General features: G+C 44.1%; 1 protein-coding gene across 1 annotated transcript in view; it reads right to left on the bottom strand.

Moving 5' to 3' along the window:
- Nucleotides 1–5,344: 5,344 nt before the first annotated feature.
- PAH (phenylalanine hydroxylase) overlaps nt 5,345–14,155 on the bottom strand; it is a 71,370-nt gene continuing 62,559 nt past the window's right edge. The window contains exons 10-13 of the mRNA XM_060112764.1: nt 11,616–11,711; nt 10,996–11,129; nt 7,908–8,023; nt 5,345–5,388 (exon numbers count right to left, since the gene is read on the bottom strand). Of these exons, the coding sequence (XP_059968747.1) occupies nt 5,345–5,388; nt 7,908–8,023; nt 10,996–11,129; nt 11,616–11,711 (390 nt within the window). The remainder of the gene's footprint in view (nt 5,389–7,907; nt 8,024–10,995; nt 11,130–11,615; nt 11,712–14,155) is intronic.

Genomic DNA, 14,155 nt, shown 5'->3' with positions numbered 1-14,155 from the left:
GGGTGTGGGTACTGTCCGCGGTGCTGAGAAACGCGGCTTAGGGAGGCGCGGATAGTCTGTTCCTCTCCCTCCGCTCCAGCCTCAGGCACGTTCTAGCTCTCTTACCTGGCTCTTCGCTGTCATAAAACCGCTCTTTTATAATCCCAGCCTGCCCTTTGCGCTGGGAAGCGATTTTTTCTCCCTTTCGCCAGGACATTCTGGGAATGGAAAGTTTGGGGAAGGTTCTGTTTCCTCCTTCCTCACTCGGAAATGATTTTTTTTTTTTTTTTGCCAATTTTAGATAGTTAATTTTTATTCTGTTTAAGGAGCAAAATTCTTGCCCATAAATATAGTTCCACAAAGATCATCTATTTCTTTTTTTTTTTTTAAACATCTTTGCTGGAGTATAATTGCTTTACAATGATGTGTTCGTTTCTGCTGGAAATTTGATTTTTTGTTAGGCCAAGGAAACAGAGCTCATTGGGCTCCACAGCTTTAGGCCTGGCGGCGTGAGGAGTATTTGGACACTGGAGGAGATTGAAAGCCTTCCTGGGCGAACAGTTACCCTTTGCAAGTAATACTGTTGTTCCAGGCTGATTCTCTACTTCTGGATGGTGCCAATGGCTGGAGGCTCTCTAAGAAACAGATTTAAAACATGTTCTCCTCCAAATATGTTCTCTGTGCCTTCGTTGGCAGAGACCTTAACTCAGCCCCAACTCATCTTTTATAAAATCTCTTAGAGGTCAAAGGAATGATGTGTGTGTGTGTGTGTGTGTGTGTGTGTGTGTGTGTGTGATAGGATGAGTGACTTTTCAAAGAAACCCAAGGGCCGCAATTTTGAAAACAGAGACATAAGGGAGAAACTCAAAAACACAAAGGAATATACATTCCTTTGATCACTTCTTTCGAAGTCCAAACTCCACTCTCCCCTGACAGCTCACAAGGAATAGTGGAAATCAGCCTTTTGCCAGCACTCTCTCCATTTGAAATGTGATTGCAGAAAAGGACAGGATGCAGCTGACATTTCTTTGAGAACCTTTAGGAATAAAGAGGCCTCAGAGAAGACTAAGTTTATTTCTTCTTTAATAGATATTCCTTAATTTGCTTCTGGGAAGAATAAACCATAGGCATCCAAAGTATGCACTAATTTTAATAACCTCCATGAAAGAGACTGATCCACTTACACTCATTGGGCATCACCCACCTCCTAAGAATGATCTGAGGAAAAATACAGACTGCAGTTCAAGCGAATCACCATTCACCTTTCATCCATTTCAACAAACCTGAAAATGAGCAGGTATTATGTTTCCTGCAGTATCATCTCCTTCTTCTGGAAGACTTAAGTCCATCTCTCAGAGAAGCACATCTTCTTCTCTTTATTTTTCATAAATGTTCTATTAGTTAGAGATTGTTGTCATAAAAGAAACAATGTGCAAGAAATATACAAAACAAATATTGTTAAAGAGTACCCTGGGGCTTCCCTGGTGGCGCAGTGGTTGAGAGTCCGCCTGTCGATGCAGGGGACACGGGTTTATGCCCCGGTCCGGGAGGATCCCACATGCCGCGGAGCGGCTGGGCCCGTGAGCCATGGCCGCTGAGCCTGCGCGTCTGGAGCCTGTGCTCCGCAACGGGAGAGGCCACAACAGTGAGAGGCCCCGCGTACCGCAAAAAAAAAAAAAAAAAAAAAAGAGTGCCCTGAACAATTATGAATAATGTTATGGAGGAGAGTTGTATATACCCTGGAGGTCTAGAATCCATCTTCTCTGCAATTGCTTATCACTCTGAACTTATTCTTTAAAGCAGCGGTCCCCAAACTTTTTGGCACCGGGACCGGTTTCGTGGAAGACAATTTTTCCATGGGGAGGGGGAAGCGGGGGGGGGGGAGGGGGGAGGGTTCAGGCAGTAATGCAAGTGATGGGGAGCGATGTGGGGCAGCAGATGAAGCTTCGCTCGCTCGCCCACCGCTCACCTCCTGCTGTGCGGCTCGGTTCCTAACAGGCTGAGCACTGGTATCCCACGGCCCGGGGGTGGAGACTCCTGCTTTAAAGGAATTGTGCTTACTACAGGTGAGAAGGTAAATTGTGTCTTGAAGCTAGCCAAGTTGCAAGATTATAAATGAGGAGAAAATTCAAGGCACAGAAACTACTAGGTTCATTTATAGCATGTATCAAACCCACCACTGTTTATAGTTTTTGAAACTGAATGGGAAAGCTATTAAAAAGCAGTGACTGTGTGTGTAGGTGCAGACTCCATTGAGAAGAGAAAGGTTTGATCACATTTCTTTCTTTTTCTTTTGAAAAGTCCATTTTTTACTAAGCTTTATTCTTTTGTCTCCTCTGTGCTTTTTTGCAATTATTAGGCAAGTCACTCATTGCTATCTGACCATTTCAGCCCCACTGTGGATAACTAAGAAGTTTCACTGATGCAATTTTGTCCCCTTTATTAATTGACATTTATTAAGCACTACCATATGTCAGTTGTTGAAGCAGTATAAATACAAACTATCTAGCCATAACCTAGCCTATACAAGGGATAATATCTTTCTTTAAAAAAAATCATAGCTTAGACTAAGATGCAAAACTTTCAATAGCTTTTAAAAGGGAAAGTTGCAAGTTTAGTTGTTTCTCAATTTTTTCTTGCAAAATAGTTTATTTGTGAGAGACAATCTTCACTACACTCCCTGTGATTCAACTCAGAAATTTTTTTAAAAGATTTTGAGCACCTACCATGTCTTACATGCTAAGGCTTTCAGAGGTGAAGAAGATAATCAACGTTGTTGTTTTTATGAAGCTGATATTTTAGTGGTAGATTCTTTGAAGCACAACTAAATGATATATCTTAGAAATCTAGAATTAAAATTTAGTTTCCTCCTGTCAAAAACTCATTGAACACTAATGCTACGCAGTTTTAATATTCTTCCATATATTTCTTTTGTTTGGACACACCAAGATTAGCTGTCAATAAAACATTAATATTGTTTCTTTTAAAACTGCTCATTTACTATGTATTAAATAGATAGTAATACTAACACATGGAAATATATTGAATTCCATCACTATAGCTTTTATATCCAGATAAAAAGTACTGAGTAACACATGAAAATTTCAGAGACTATATCTTCCATTCAGTGTGTAATTTCTTCCTGCCAAAATTACAACCTAAACCTAAGCTTTGACTTAGAACATACTAAATTATCTTCAGTAGGACTAAAACTCACTATAAAATAAAATATCCAGTCTAAAATACTATATAATATTTCAGTTCCAGAGTCAAGAAATTTTCTAATTTTCATTTAATGTAAAGAAACATTTATCAAAATAGTCCCTTTGCAGAGTGTTTGGGCACTAAAGGAACACCAGAGAAAAAGCCCACTTCCACTTTTAGAATCAGTGCTTGTCAGTGGGTTCTTCAAAGACATGAGGAAATAACATACAGACAAGAAAATCCCAGCTTCAAAGCAATGTAACCTTAGACACATTCGGACCAAATTGCTCTTTCCATCCTGCTGGCATACTTAGGCAGGTATTATTACACCCTATTAATACATTAGGGACAGTTGTTTAAAGACACATGTTAGCATGTGAAATGTATTTCAATGCTGGAAGGGATCTTGAGTCATCCAGTTTAACGCCTCATTGTTAAACTGAGGTCCAAAGAGGGAAAGTGACTTATGCAAGGTGACCTAATTGGCAAGTGGCAGAACTGACCACCAGAAGTCAGGTTTTCTCAAACTTGATGTACCCAGTAGATTTGACTGAGCATAAAAGAATCGCTTGGAGTACTTAAAAACACAGGTCTCTGTGTCCCATCCCCAGATATTCTACTTGGGGAAGCTGGGATGGCACCTAGGATTTACTGTTGATGATGATACAACAGGTCTGAGAATCACACTTGAAGAAGTATTACAAAAATCCTTTAACTATTTCCAAAATAATATGGTAGAGTGGCGTGAAAATTTAAAGCAAAGTTTTTAAGGCATTGTTACTCTCCCCACTGTTTCTCATATTCGTGTGTTCATGTAAAGTGCACAACCAATAAAAGTAAACATCTGTTGACTTGACTTGGATTATCACAATGAGCCCCTGCGATGGGTTGGAAATCTGAGAATCTGATCATTCTTTCAACACAAGTTTATCCAGATAACATATTTCTAAGGGCAATGAGAGGACTATTTCATTCCAAGAAATATTTGAAACTACAAAATTGTGTAACCCCTAAAATTTTAAAAACATAATTAAAATTCTCACATCTGTTGAAGATTTGATGTTTAATAATGCATTCCTCTATTCATTTAATGAATATTTACTGAATATCTACCAGCCAGGCTTTTAATTAACATCTATTGCATCTTAAGGGTCTTCAAAATGTCTCCAAAAACAGACTTGACAATCAACTGGAGAATGACACTGCACGTTGCAGGAGTTAGATGGGGAGTTCTACTACTCTCCACAGCAGCATTTATGATTACAATAAAGCATACAGAAATATTTTGATTTTACACTTTGAACTTTAATATTTATAACTATTTTAATAGGCTCCTGAATTAAAGAAAATCTCCACAGGCAAAATAACAAAGCAGTAATTAGAATCATAGTTCCCTGAAATAGAAAATGATCTTTGCAACAGGAATAAAGACGCAGACATAGAGAATGGACTTGAGGACATGGGGAAGGGGAAGGGGAAGCTGGGATGAAGTGAGAGAGTGGCATGGACATATGTACACTACCAAATGTAAAATAGATAGCTAGTGGGAAGCAGCCGCATAGCACAGGGAGATCAACTCGGTGCTTTGTGACCACCTAGAAAGGTGGGATAGGGAGGGTAGGAGGGAGGCTCAAGAGGGAGGGTATATGGGGATATATGTATACATACAGCTGATTCACTTTGTTACACAGCAGCAACTAGCACAACATTGTAAAGTAATTATACTCCAATAAAGGTGTTAATTCAATTCTAACAGACTTGTGTTTCACAATGAGTGATATATACTCCTTTAGGAATTCTCTAGAGCAAATAACCAAAGTATTTAGGAAGGTTGAATGAAGCAGGTCCCAAATTTTCATTAACTCTGATGAAATGTGACAGGTTATTGATTTTTAACTCAACTGAGAGTATGGGATTATCATCTCTAAATCAAAGATGACCCCAAAAGATCTACCATTATGCTTTTGGGTATGTATTAACATGCTGTCATTTCAGATTATTTTGATTTATTTGTTGATCCTCCATCTTGTTCTAGAAAGGATTCAAGGCTGTTATTTTGAATTAAGGTTTGCTTTTCAGACTTTTTCAGATGAAATGAAAGAATTAGTTGGATTTCCATCAACAGATTCTCAAGTTGATGGATCAGGTTCAGTGCATGGCTTCACTTTAATTTCTGGAGGGCACTGCAAAGGATTCCAACTTCACCTACAAAGAAAAACAAAGGAGCCACTCATACCATGAACAAACACCCTTCAAGTGTCCACAGTGTGTAAAACACTAGGCGATCAGTGGGGTGTGTGGATATACTAGGTACCACCGCAACCTTCAAGGAGCTGGCAGCTTAGTTAGGATGATAGGATTTGGGCTGTTATAGGCGATTCCAAGTTGTAGGAAGCACTAGAGCTATTAATGTAATTAGTTTCCCTTTTCCATAGGCTGTTTCTCAGGGAAAGAGTTAATCGTTTTCTCCCTAGGAAATCGCTAGCTGTTCTGTTTCTCTTTTACACGACCAACCATAGAGCCTTGCAAGGAGCTAAGCCACAGAACCTAAGCCACACAAACCCGCTGCGTCAGAATCACCTGGGGCCTTATTACAAATACAAACTCCTGAGTCATATCACACATTCAGTGAATTTAGTCTGGGGATATGACTCAGGACTATCAATTTCTAACTAGCTCTCCAAGTGATTCTAAGGGACACTAGGTTTGAGAAGGCATGGTCTAAGCAGGTAAGTCAGCCTAGATTGCCAGACCACTGGACTAAGAAAGGTACAATGGAGTTGCTTCCATTCATGACATGTTCTCACATGCCAAGGGGCCACAGGGACATAGACTCTTCATAGAAGTGGAAGGGGCCTTGGAGACAGACCCGCCTCACTCCTTCCTATATCCTGAGGAAAGTATAGAGTGGTGATGGGGCCTTATATTAGGTCACATAGCTCTAAGGACCCTTCAGTTCCTAAATTTGTTGTTCTGTGATTTTAAAAATTTCCTTATAAACAATAGCCTATGGAGTTATTTTTGCTTCCTCAGGGGAAATGAGAAAGAGAGAGAAAACAGCTATGGCCTGACCCTTCTATCTCACACCCCAGCCTCCAGAGCCCTTGGCTGGCCTCTTTGGTGAGCAGATCTGTTCCAGCCGAGTGTCCAAATGGTGTCTGTGGGGGAGAATCAGCCTTGGGCTTTTTCAAGATGGCTGATTGCAGGGGGCCATACCTAAGGAGGAATGACTATCATGGGCTAGCTCTATGTATTAGAAGTGGCCTCAGGCAACATAAGAGGGGTATGAGAGGGATACTTCAAGCCCACCTGCCCTTTTGGCCTTTGTTAGCATTGTTTGAGATAGAAACCTCCACTTGGCCTAGAGCTCCTCCCTTTAGGCTTGATCCTTTGGTGGTTTTACCCATTTATTCAATAGCTCTTGAGTACCTAATATGATTTTTAGGAATAGGGCTAACTGCTAGGGGTCTGACAGCAAACCTGACATGGCCCTCGGCCCAGGTCTAGTTGGGGAGACAAGTAAACAATTACCAAATTATAAAAAATATAATGATAGGGCCTCCCTGGTGGCGCAAGTGGTTGAGAGTCCGCCTGCCGATGCAGGGGATACGGGTTCGTGCCCCGGTCTGGGGGGGTCCCATATGCCGCGGAGCGGCTGGGCCCGTGAGCCATGGCCGCTGGGCCTGCGCATCCGGAGCCTGTGCTCCGCAACGGGAGAGGCCACAACAGTGAGAGGCCCACATACCGCAAAAAGAAAAAAAAAAAATATATATATATATAATGATAAATGCTCTGAGGGAGGGATCTGTGGGAATGCCAAGATGTAGGAGGGCCACCCAAACCAGTCGTCCTATCAGAAGAGATATCTATGAACGATTCAAAGATGAACTGGGGTTGGGACCGCTAAATGAGAGTGGTAAGGAGACTATTTTAAACAAGAACTGTATGGGCGAAGGCCAGGGCCCAGGGGAAAGCATGGTGAGTGTTGCTGGAGGGGAGTTTGAAGGCTAGAAAAAAATTGGGCGATGAACAAATAACACTGTGATTTTTTTTTTTTTTTTTTTTTTTTTTTTTGCGGTATGCGGGCCTCTCACTGTCGTGGCCTCTCCCGTTGCGGAGCACAGGCTCCGGATGCGCAGGCCCAGCGGCCATGGCTCACGGGCCCAGCCGCTCCGCGGCATATGGGATCCTCCCAGATCGGGGCACGAACCCGTATCCCCTGCATCGGCAGGCGGACTCTCAACCACTGCGCCACCAGGGAGGCCCAACACTGTGATTTTTTAAGAGCAGCTATGATAACATCCTCATTGTCCAGGAAGAATAAAAGGTCAATAGATGAGCTACTCTATGGTTGATAAAGTAGATAGAACCTATTCCTTAGGGGTTGGTATTCCAGGCAGAGCAAGATCCAGTGGACACTTAGAGAGAAAGAGGTGAAGATGCAAAGGAGAAAGAAGAATGTGGCAGCGACAGGCCAGAGTGGAAAAGTGGTGTGATGGTAGGAGGTGGGGTGGAATCTAGGAAGGTCAAAGGAGAAAGGACACGCAAGGCAATTCTGGCCTTTTTGCCAAGTTTTTGTCTTTCAGTAAATCAGTGGCTTCCCTGGAGATGCTCTTCTTCTTAGTTAAATATTTAATATATCTCTTATTGTTCCCATGGTGAAGGTAAGAAGACACAATCCTCTATTTATGGGAGAATGGCCTCAAAGGGTGTAAATTACTTACTATTGATGGAGTCAGCCAAAATCTTAAGTTGTTCGGTATTGTCCAAGACCTCAATCCTCTGGGCGTATGGGTCATAACGAACTGAGAAGGGCCGTGGGATTATAGCAGCAAAGTTCCTGAAACCAAACCCATAGATCTAAGTGAAGGGTACCGTTTGGGGAAAAATAATTTTAAAAGATTTTTCCGTTGCATTTCACATGGCTCTTGGTAGCACTGAAACCTCACTAGAACAGGGGCTTTAGAACCAGGCTGAGAAGTGAAATGGAACTTTAGTGAGGTCCTCTTAGGAAGCGTTTGTGTGCAGTAGGTGTGTCTTATGTGTATATACAAACACACTTTCGCACCTACCTCCAAAAAGTCAGAAGTAGCCTACCATAAAAGCACACAATATAATAAGGTCAAAATTTTTATCATGAAATAAAATAAGAAGAGTAAGTAAAATCCAGCCAAAAAGTGTTATAGGAAAAAAATGGATCAAGAGCCTCCTATGTCCCAAGAACTATAGCAAGTCCTAACTGTGCTATACTCTTCACAACTAATATCACTAACTTAGTCTTCATAAAAACCTTAGGAGGAAGGTACCATTACTATTCCCATTTTGCAGATGAGGAAACTGAGGCTTGGGGAAGCTAAGTGACTACCGAGGTCATGCAGGCAATACATTAGAAGCTGGGGAAGGACACAGGTAGCCTGACTCTGGCCTGGGCCCTTCACGTCCATGCTTCCCCGATGCATCATTCCTGGGTCTGGGAGGAATGCACCATGAGGGCTTTATGAAACATAGGAAGCAACATCATTAAGAAGATATTCCCAAATGGCTTATAAAATGCAAAGACATCACAAATGATATTTCTAATTGGCTTCTGGTGAGAATAGAGGCTGCCGTACTGAGAAGACAGTTATAAGAAGACTGCTGGGCTTCAATCCTGCCTTTGCCAATCGCAGCCCTTGTGGCACAGGCAAGGGGCTCCTGTGCACCTCGGTTGCTTTATTCTTCCATAAAATTGGAACCTGAGCACTATGTGAGTGTTAGCTATTATCTTTTTTTAGTGACTGGGGATGCATGAAGAATAAATGGTTAAGTATCTCTCTCCCTCTCTTCTTTGAAAAGAGTTTTCTCAGCCCAGATGGTGACACAAACCAGGTAGTAAATACCTGTGACTTTCCTGCTCTTCACCTCTTCCCTCTTATTCCCATAGTGCACCTCATTTTTGCTTTGGCGAATCTACTTCTGCTCCACTGGAGCTACATCAACTGGGCTGTCAGTCTCAGGCCCAGTCCTCATCTGGCCAAGGAGTGGGTGTGTGACCAAACTCAGCCTCATCTCTGCTAGAACTAAATCTTGAAACTGAAAATGGTTGGCACTGGTTTCTTTTAGCTGGGATGCTCTGAGGGTATCCCAGAGATGCTCAGATGCCTTCCTTTTTGGAACCTTGTTCTTTAGAACTCTCGTTGGCTCTTCGAGCCACCTCTCAGCAGATGGGAGCTTTTGTGGGTGTCTCCTCTGGGTCCTGGACACTAGCAGGTGGAACTTCAAAGACCTGAGAAGCCCATGTGCTGGCAAGGCCTTCCCTGCTAGCCTGGGGCTGATCACTTCCTGGGTTAGGGAGTCGTCTCCAGAAGGGCCTGTACACGTGGGATCCCAGTGTGACACAGCGGTTAAGAGTACTGGCTCTAAGCCCCACTGCCTGGGTCCAAACCCTGGGCCAGCCACTTACTAGCTGCATGACCTTGGGTGAGTTACTTACCCTTTCTATGTTTCTGCACCCCCATCTGCAAACTTTGTAGCCCTATTTGATGATTAAGGGAATTAATACCTGAAAAGCACTTAGAACAGTGTTTGGTACAAAATAGGTGCTAGGCATCTTACCTGTTACTACAATTACCTAGGTGGAATCATTCATGAATCCACTAAAATCCATAACCCTAAAGGGGCCCCAGGAATGGCAGAGTGGAACCTTTAGGGATAGAGGAAGACTAGGCTCCCAGTAAGGGTAGAAGTTTAGGAGAAAACTGGAAAAGAATGGCAGGAAGGACTTGAGGGCCCTGGAGACAGTGGGTAAAGGGAGTCATTTGGGGCCAAACAAAGCGCATTTGTGGGCTAGCATTTTGCCTTTGCTTACCTAAGCCCAGTGCATTGAAAGCTGACATGCCCAGCTTCATAGGATCCCCGAGGCCTATATGTCTTATGCTTATTATCCATCACTGATAAGGTATAAAAAAACTTGTAAAAAATGGTATCAGGGCTGCCCTGTGCTGGTAGACCCTCTGCCTGACCTACCTCCTGCTGGGAGCACAGTGGCTCAAGCAGGTTGATGGCGGGGCCATCGTCGCGGAGGGCTGAGAGTCTTAGAGTCCTGGTACCACTCCATCAGCCTCTTGCTGAACTGCCTCTGAGACTGGCACGTTCGCTAATTCCTTACTGAGGGCCTACTATGTGTCAGGCGCTGTGCTAGGGTCAGGGAAAGAGCAGGAAAGAGAGAGGACCAAAATCCCTATCCTCGTGGACCTTAAATCATACAAGAGTTTAGACATTAATAAGTGCTAAGGAGAAAAATAAATCACAGAAGGGGATAAGGAGTGCTGGCGGGAAAGGGCTGGGTCGTGACTGTAAATAAGCTGGTTAGAGAAAGACACACAGAGAAGGTTAAATGCCGGTGAAGATTGGAAGGAGGGGAGGGGGCGAGTTATGCAAGTATCTGGGAGAATAAAGCGACAGGGACTTCTCCAGGTTAGAAGACTTCTAGCGCTGCTCGGTGGGGGGACCTCTGTGGCCGCCCTGTACACAGGAGAGTTCAGGTGTGGACTGGGTGGCGGCAATAAGCAAGGATCGGCTGGCAGCCTTGTCTGCAGGGCTCGGCACAGTTCAGCCAATAAGCTATGAAATAGGGTCCCGCGAAGGAAACAACTTCTCTCAACAGAGAGTGGAAAGAGACAAAGGTGGGGAGGCTGGGGAGATAACGCGGTCTGATGCACGCCCTTGCTGTAGTCATTGGAGTCCACTGTCCAGGCCACCCACAGGTCAGTGGCACTAGGACAAATCAGGAGGGTCCCAAGGGCTGTTGACCCACCTTGGTCGTCACCTCACCTCACTTTCTCCTTGGCATCATTAAAACTCTCAGCCACGTAATACAGGGGCTGGAACTCCGTGATTGTGTACTGCTGAAGAGCGGTCTTCTCCAGTTCCAGAGGAAGGAGCTTCGGCTTGCCTGACAAGCAATACTGCAGGTCCCAGATGGAAAGTTTTCATGGTTAAATCAGGGCTGGTGGTCCCTGCCGCACCCCAGAGGCCATTGGTGCATCCCCTCCCATCTCATCCTGATTCCTTCCACACCCCAGCCCAAATGCAATAAACTAAATTATTATGCGTATACTAGATAACCTTTATAACTCATCTAAAGCCAGCAGTCAAGATAGAAAGGAGTATTTTACCCCAACCACATATTCTGGCATGTGTTTGCATATATCCCAATGTACAGTTCAACCTTGGGCTCAGGAGGCCCCTCTGCACTGGAGACCTGTGTACTACCTCTAACACCCACAGTCATGACCAAATCACAGCCACTAAGAGATCAATCGCTTGAGGAGAAGCCCACAGGTTGAATTTCAAAGTGAATACAAATGGGTTTCAACAGCACAAAGAGAAAAAGAATGGTCTGCTGCACCCACCACTTTCAGATCCATCCTTGGTTTCTGTTAGGGTCATACCTGTAATTCACCAAAGGATGACAGGAGCCCAGCACCATATGCCTTTATGGAGTCTCCTTGCTTGCAGAGCCCAAACTCCACAGTAAACCAGTAAATCTGAAATGGAATGTCAAGTTGAGAGCATACCTTAAGGAAGGGAAAGGCAACAGATGACCCAGGGCCAAGGACAGGACTGCCCAGGTGGGAGATTGTGCAGGTCTGTTCTCTGAATCAGCATGACCTGGGGTCATGGTTTTGTGCCCTATGTCTTACCCTATCCAGTTACCTGTTGAATCAAGAGTTGGCTGAATGCAAAATGTGATGGGATGCAGTGGAGGAGTACTGAGGAAGCCCCCAGAGGATACTCCCAGCAAGCAACCCTCTCTATGACAGGAACTCCTCCACCCCTTTTGCCTTCTTCTCCATGGCATCAACTAGAGTGAGATGCTCCCCTAAGTTGGTTGGAGTTACCAGACAATCCCATCAGGCTCCACAGGGGGAGGTAGGGGATTGGGTCATGATAGAATCAGTGAGGGGGCATCTTATCATCTGTGTGGCTGAACCACACTGACTCCATTTTGTCAGCTCCATCTAAGCCTGCAGTCCTAACCCCTCCCCTTTCTGCAAGACTGAGCGTTAGCCTATTCACAAGGAATGCACCAGACAAGTTCCTCATCTACGTTTACCCTTGCCTTCATCTGATATAAAAACTTCACCTGATATAAAAAATTTTACTGGGCTTCCCTGGTGGCGCAGTGGTTGAGAGTCCGCCTGCCGATGCAGGGGACACGGGTTCGTGCCCCGATCCCGGAAGATCCCACATGCCGCGGAGCGGCTGGGCCCGCGAGCCATGGCCGCGGAGCCTGTGTGTCCGGAGCCTGTGCTCCGCAACGGGAGAGGCCACAGCAGTGAGAGGCCCGCGTACAGCAAAAAAAAAAAAAAAAAAAAAAAAAAAAAATTTTACTGACGCAGATGGTTAATGGCTCACGAGGAATAATGGTCATGAGACGCCCTGAGGGGATGAAAAAACCCTGGCTCCTGACGGAGCAGACATGCTTCTCCCTTAGTCAGATTCTATCTTTAGCTTTGGCCCCTTTAAATCCCCCTGTACCCTTCTCGTGGCGCAGAGTGTGGCTGCAAATGCCTTTGGATCGTTGTCCACCTGGCCCTGCCTTTGTGTAAGTTACCCACAATAAACTTCATCGTTGCATTTTATGGAGTTTCCTGCTTCCTTTTTTGGCCTCAAAGTTCCTTCTCAGTTCGGAGGTTATTATTTAATATCCCTACCATCCAACAATCTGTATTAAAACCCTGTCAGTCACTGCACTTATCCTCCCCAAAAACCAAATCCTTTTCTTTCAATAGCTCCCAGTGCAACGTGCCCTAGATAAATGGCCTGGGCAATAAGGTCCTGGAATTCTGGCACCACCCTACTGAATAGAGCCAAGAGAAAGCCAAGGCCCAGTTAGTGCTAGAGATCGTCACAGTCTTGGAGAATTAGGTGTGGGTTTCTAGTTAAGTCCGTTTATTGCACTAGAGAATGCTAAACCTGCGAAGGCTGTCAGAACTTAGTCTGGCCTCTGCACATACAGATGAGGAGTCTTTAGCCCAGAGAGGTCAAGCTACATGCATACAGTGGCACAGCATCTCAATGGCAGAGCAAGGACCCCAAGACTGTTTCCAGCTCAGTATATCAATAATAAGATTTTTTTGGAGAAGCTATGTTGGTAATGAGTACTTTTATCATTGTTACAGCAAGTAACATGATGCTCTGCATTTGAGTTTCTTTTTTTCTTACAAGTGAGAGATTCTATCAAGCTCTGCAGTTTTCTTTGGAAGTTGCTTTTTGTATCACTACAGCATCTGGCACTTAAAAACTCACATTCACACAAATTTAACTCTTCAGACCCTCAAGACCCTCATGATATACTTTTGAGATGGGCAGAATGTAAACGATTGTATCTATTTTTAGAGATGAGGAAGCAAAAGCCACTTGCCCAGGGTCTCAGAGCAGCTGGTCAGTGAGAAAGAATCTGGGAGTTTTGGGCCTTCTGATAAACGGAATTCATAAACTTCTAAACTGATACATCTTCATGATATATTTGCATTCATCTGCGGTCCCTAATTCCATTATAAAGTTTTATTTCTCATCTTCCCAGCTGAGCACATTATAAGAAATGTGGCTTAGAGGCTGGGGAGGGATGCACGCAGGTTGGAAAGGGGTCTGTAGGAAGGAAAGCCCTGCTGTGCAGGGTCACTGCCTCCATGGCGTCCATGTGATGAGTCATCACATCCACTGGGGAAGGAAGTGTTCAGTTAGAAGGGGAAAGCCCACTCCCTTTTCTACCTTGTGTCTGAGAAAGGAAAGATCTTAATGCTGGCTCCAGTGTAAAGGTAGAAAGTAAATATTCCCTCTTCAAAGCTGTGAATCCAGACTACTTCCCACCTACTTAAAGGAGTTCTCAAGGACTATCATTATAGCCTGTTGGTGTTTTCAAGACACTGTTTAAAATTAAATGTCTGCATACAGTTGATTTCACAATTGAACCATTAAGAAGTCA

Source organism: Mesoplodon densirostris, chromosome 11 (assembly GCF_025265405.1).
Source record: "Mesoplodon densirostris isolate mMesDen1 chromosome 11, mMesDen1 primary haplotype, whole genome shotgun sequence".
Classification (NCBI taxonomy): domain Eukaryota; kingdom Metazoa; phylum Chordata; class Mammalia; order Artiodactyla; family Ziphiidae; genus Mesoplodon; species Mesoplodon densirostris.
The sequence above is the reverse complement of the archived record's forward strand: the minus strand, read 5'-3'. Positions and strand labels throughout refer to the sequence as shown.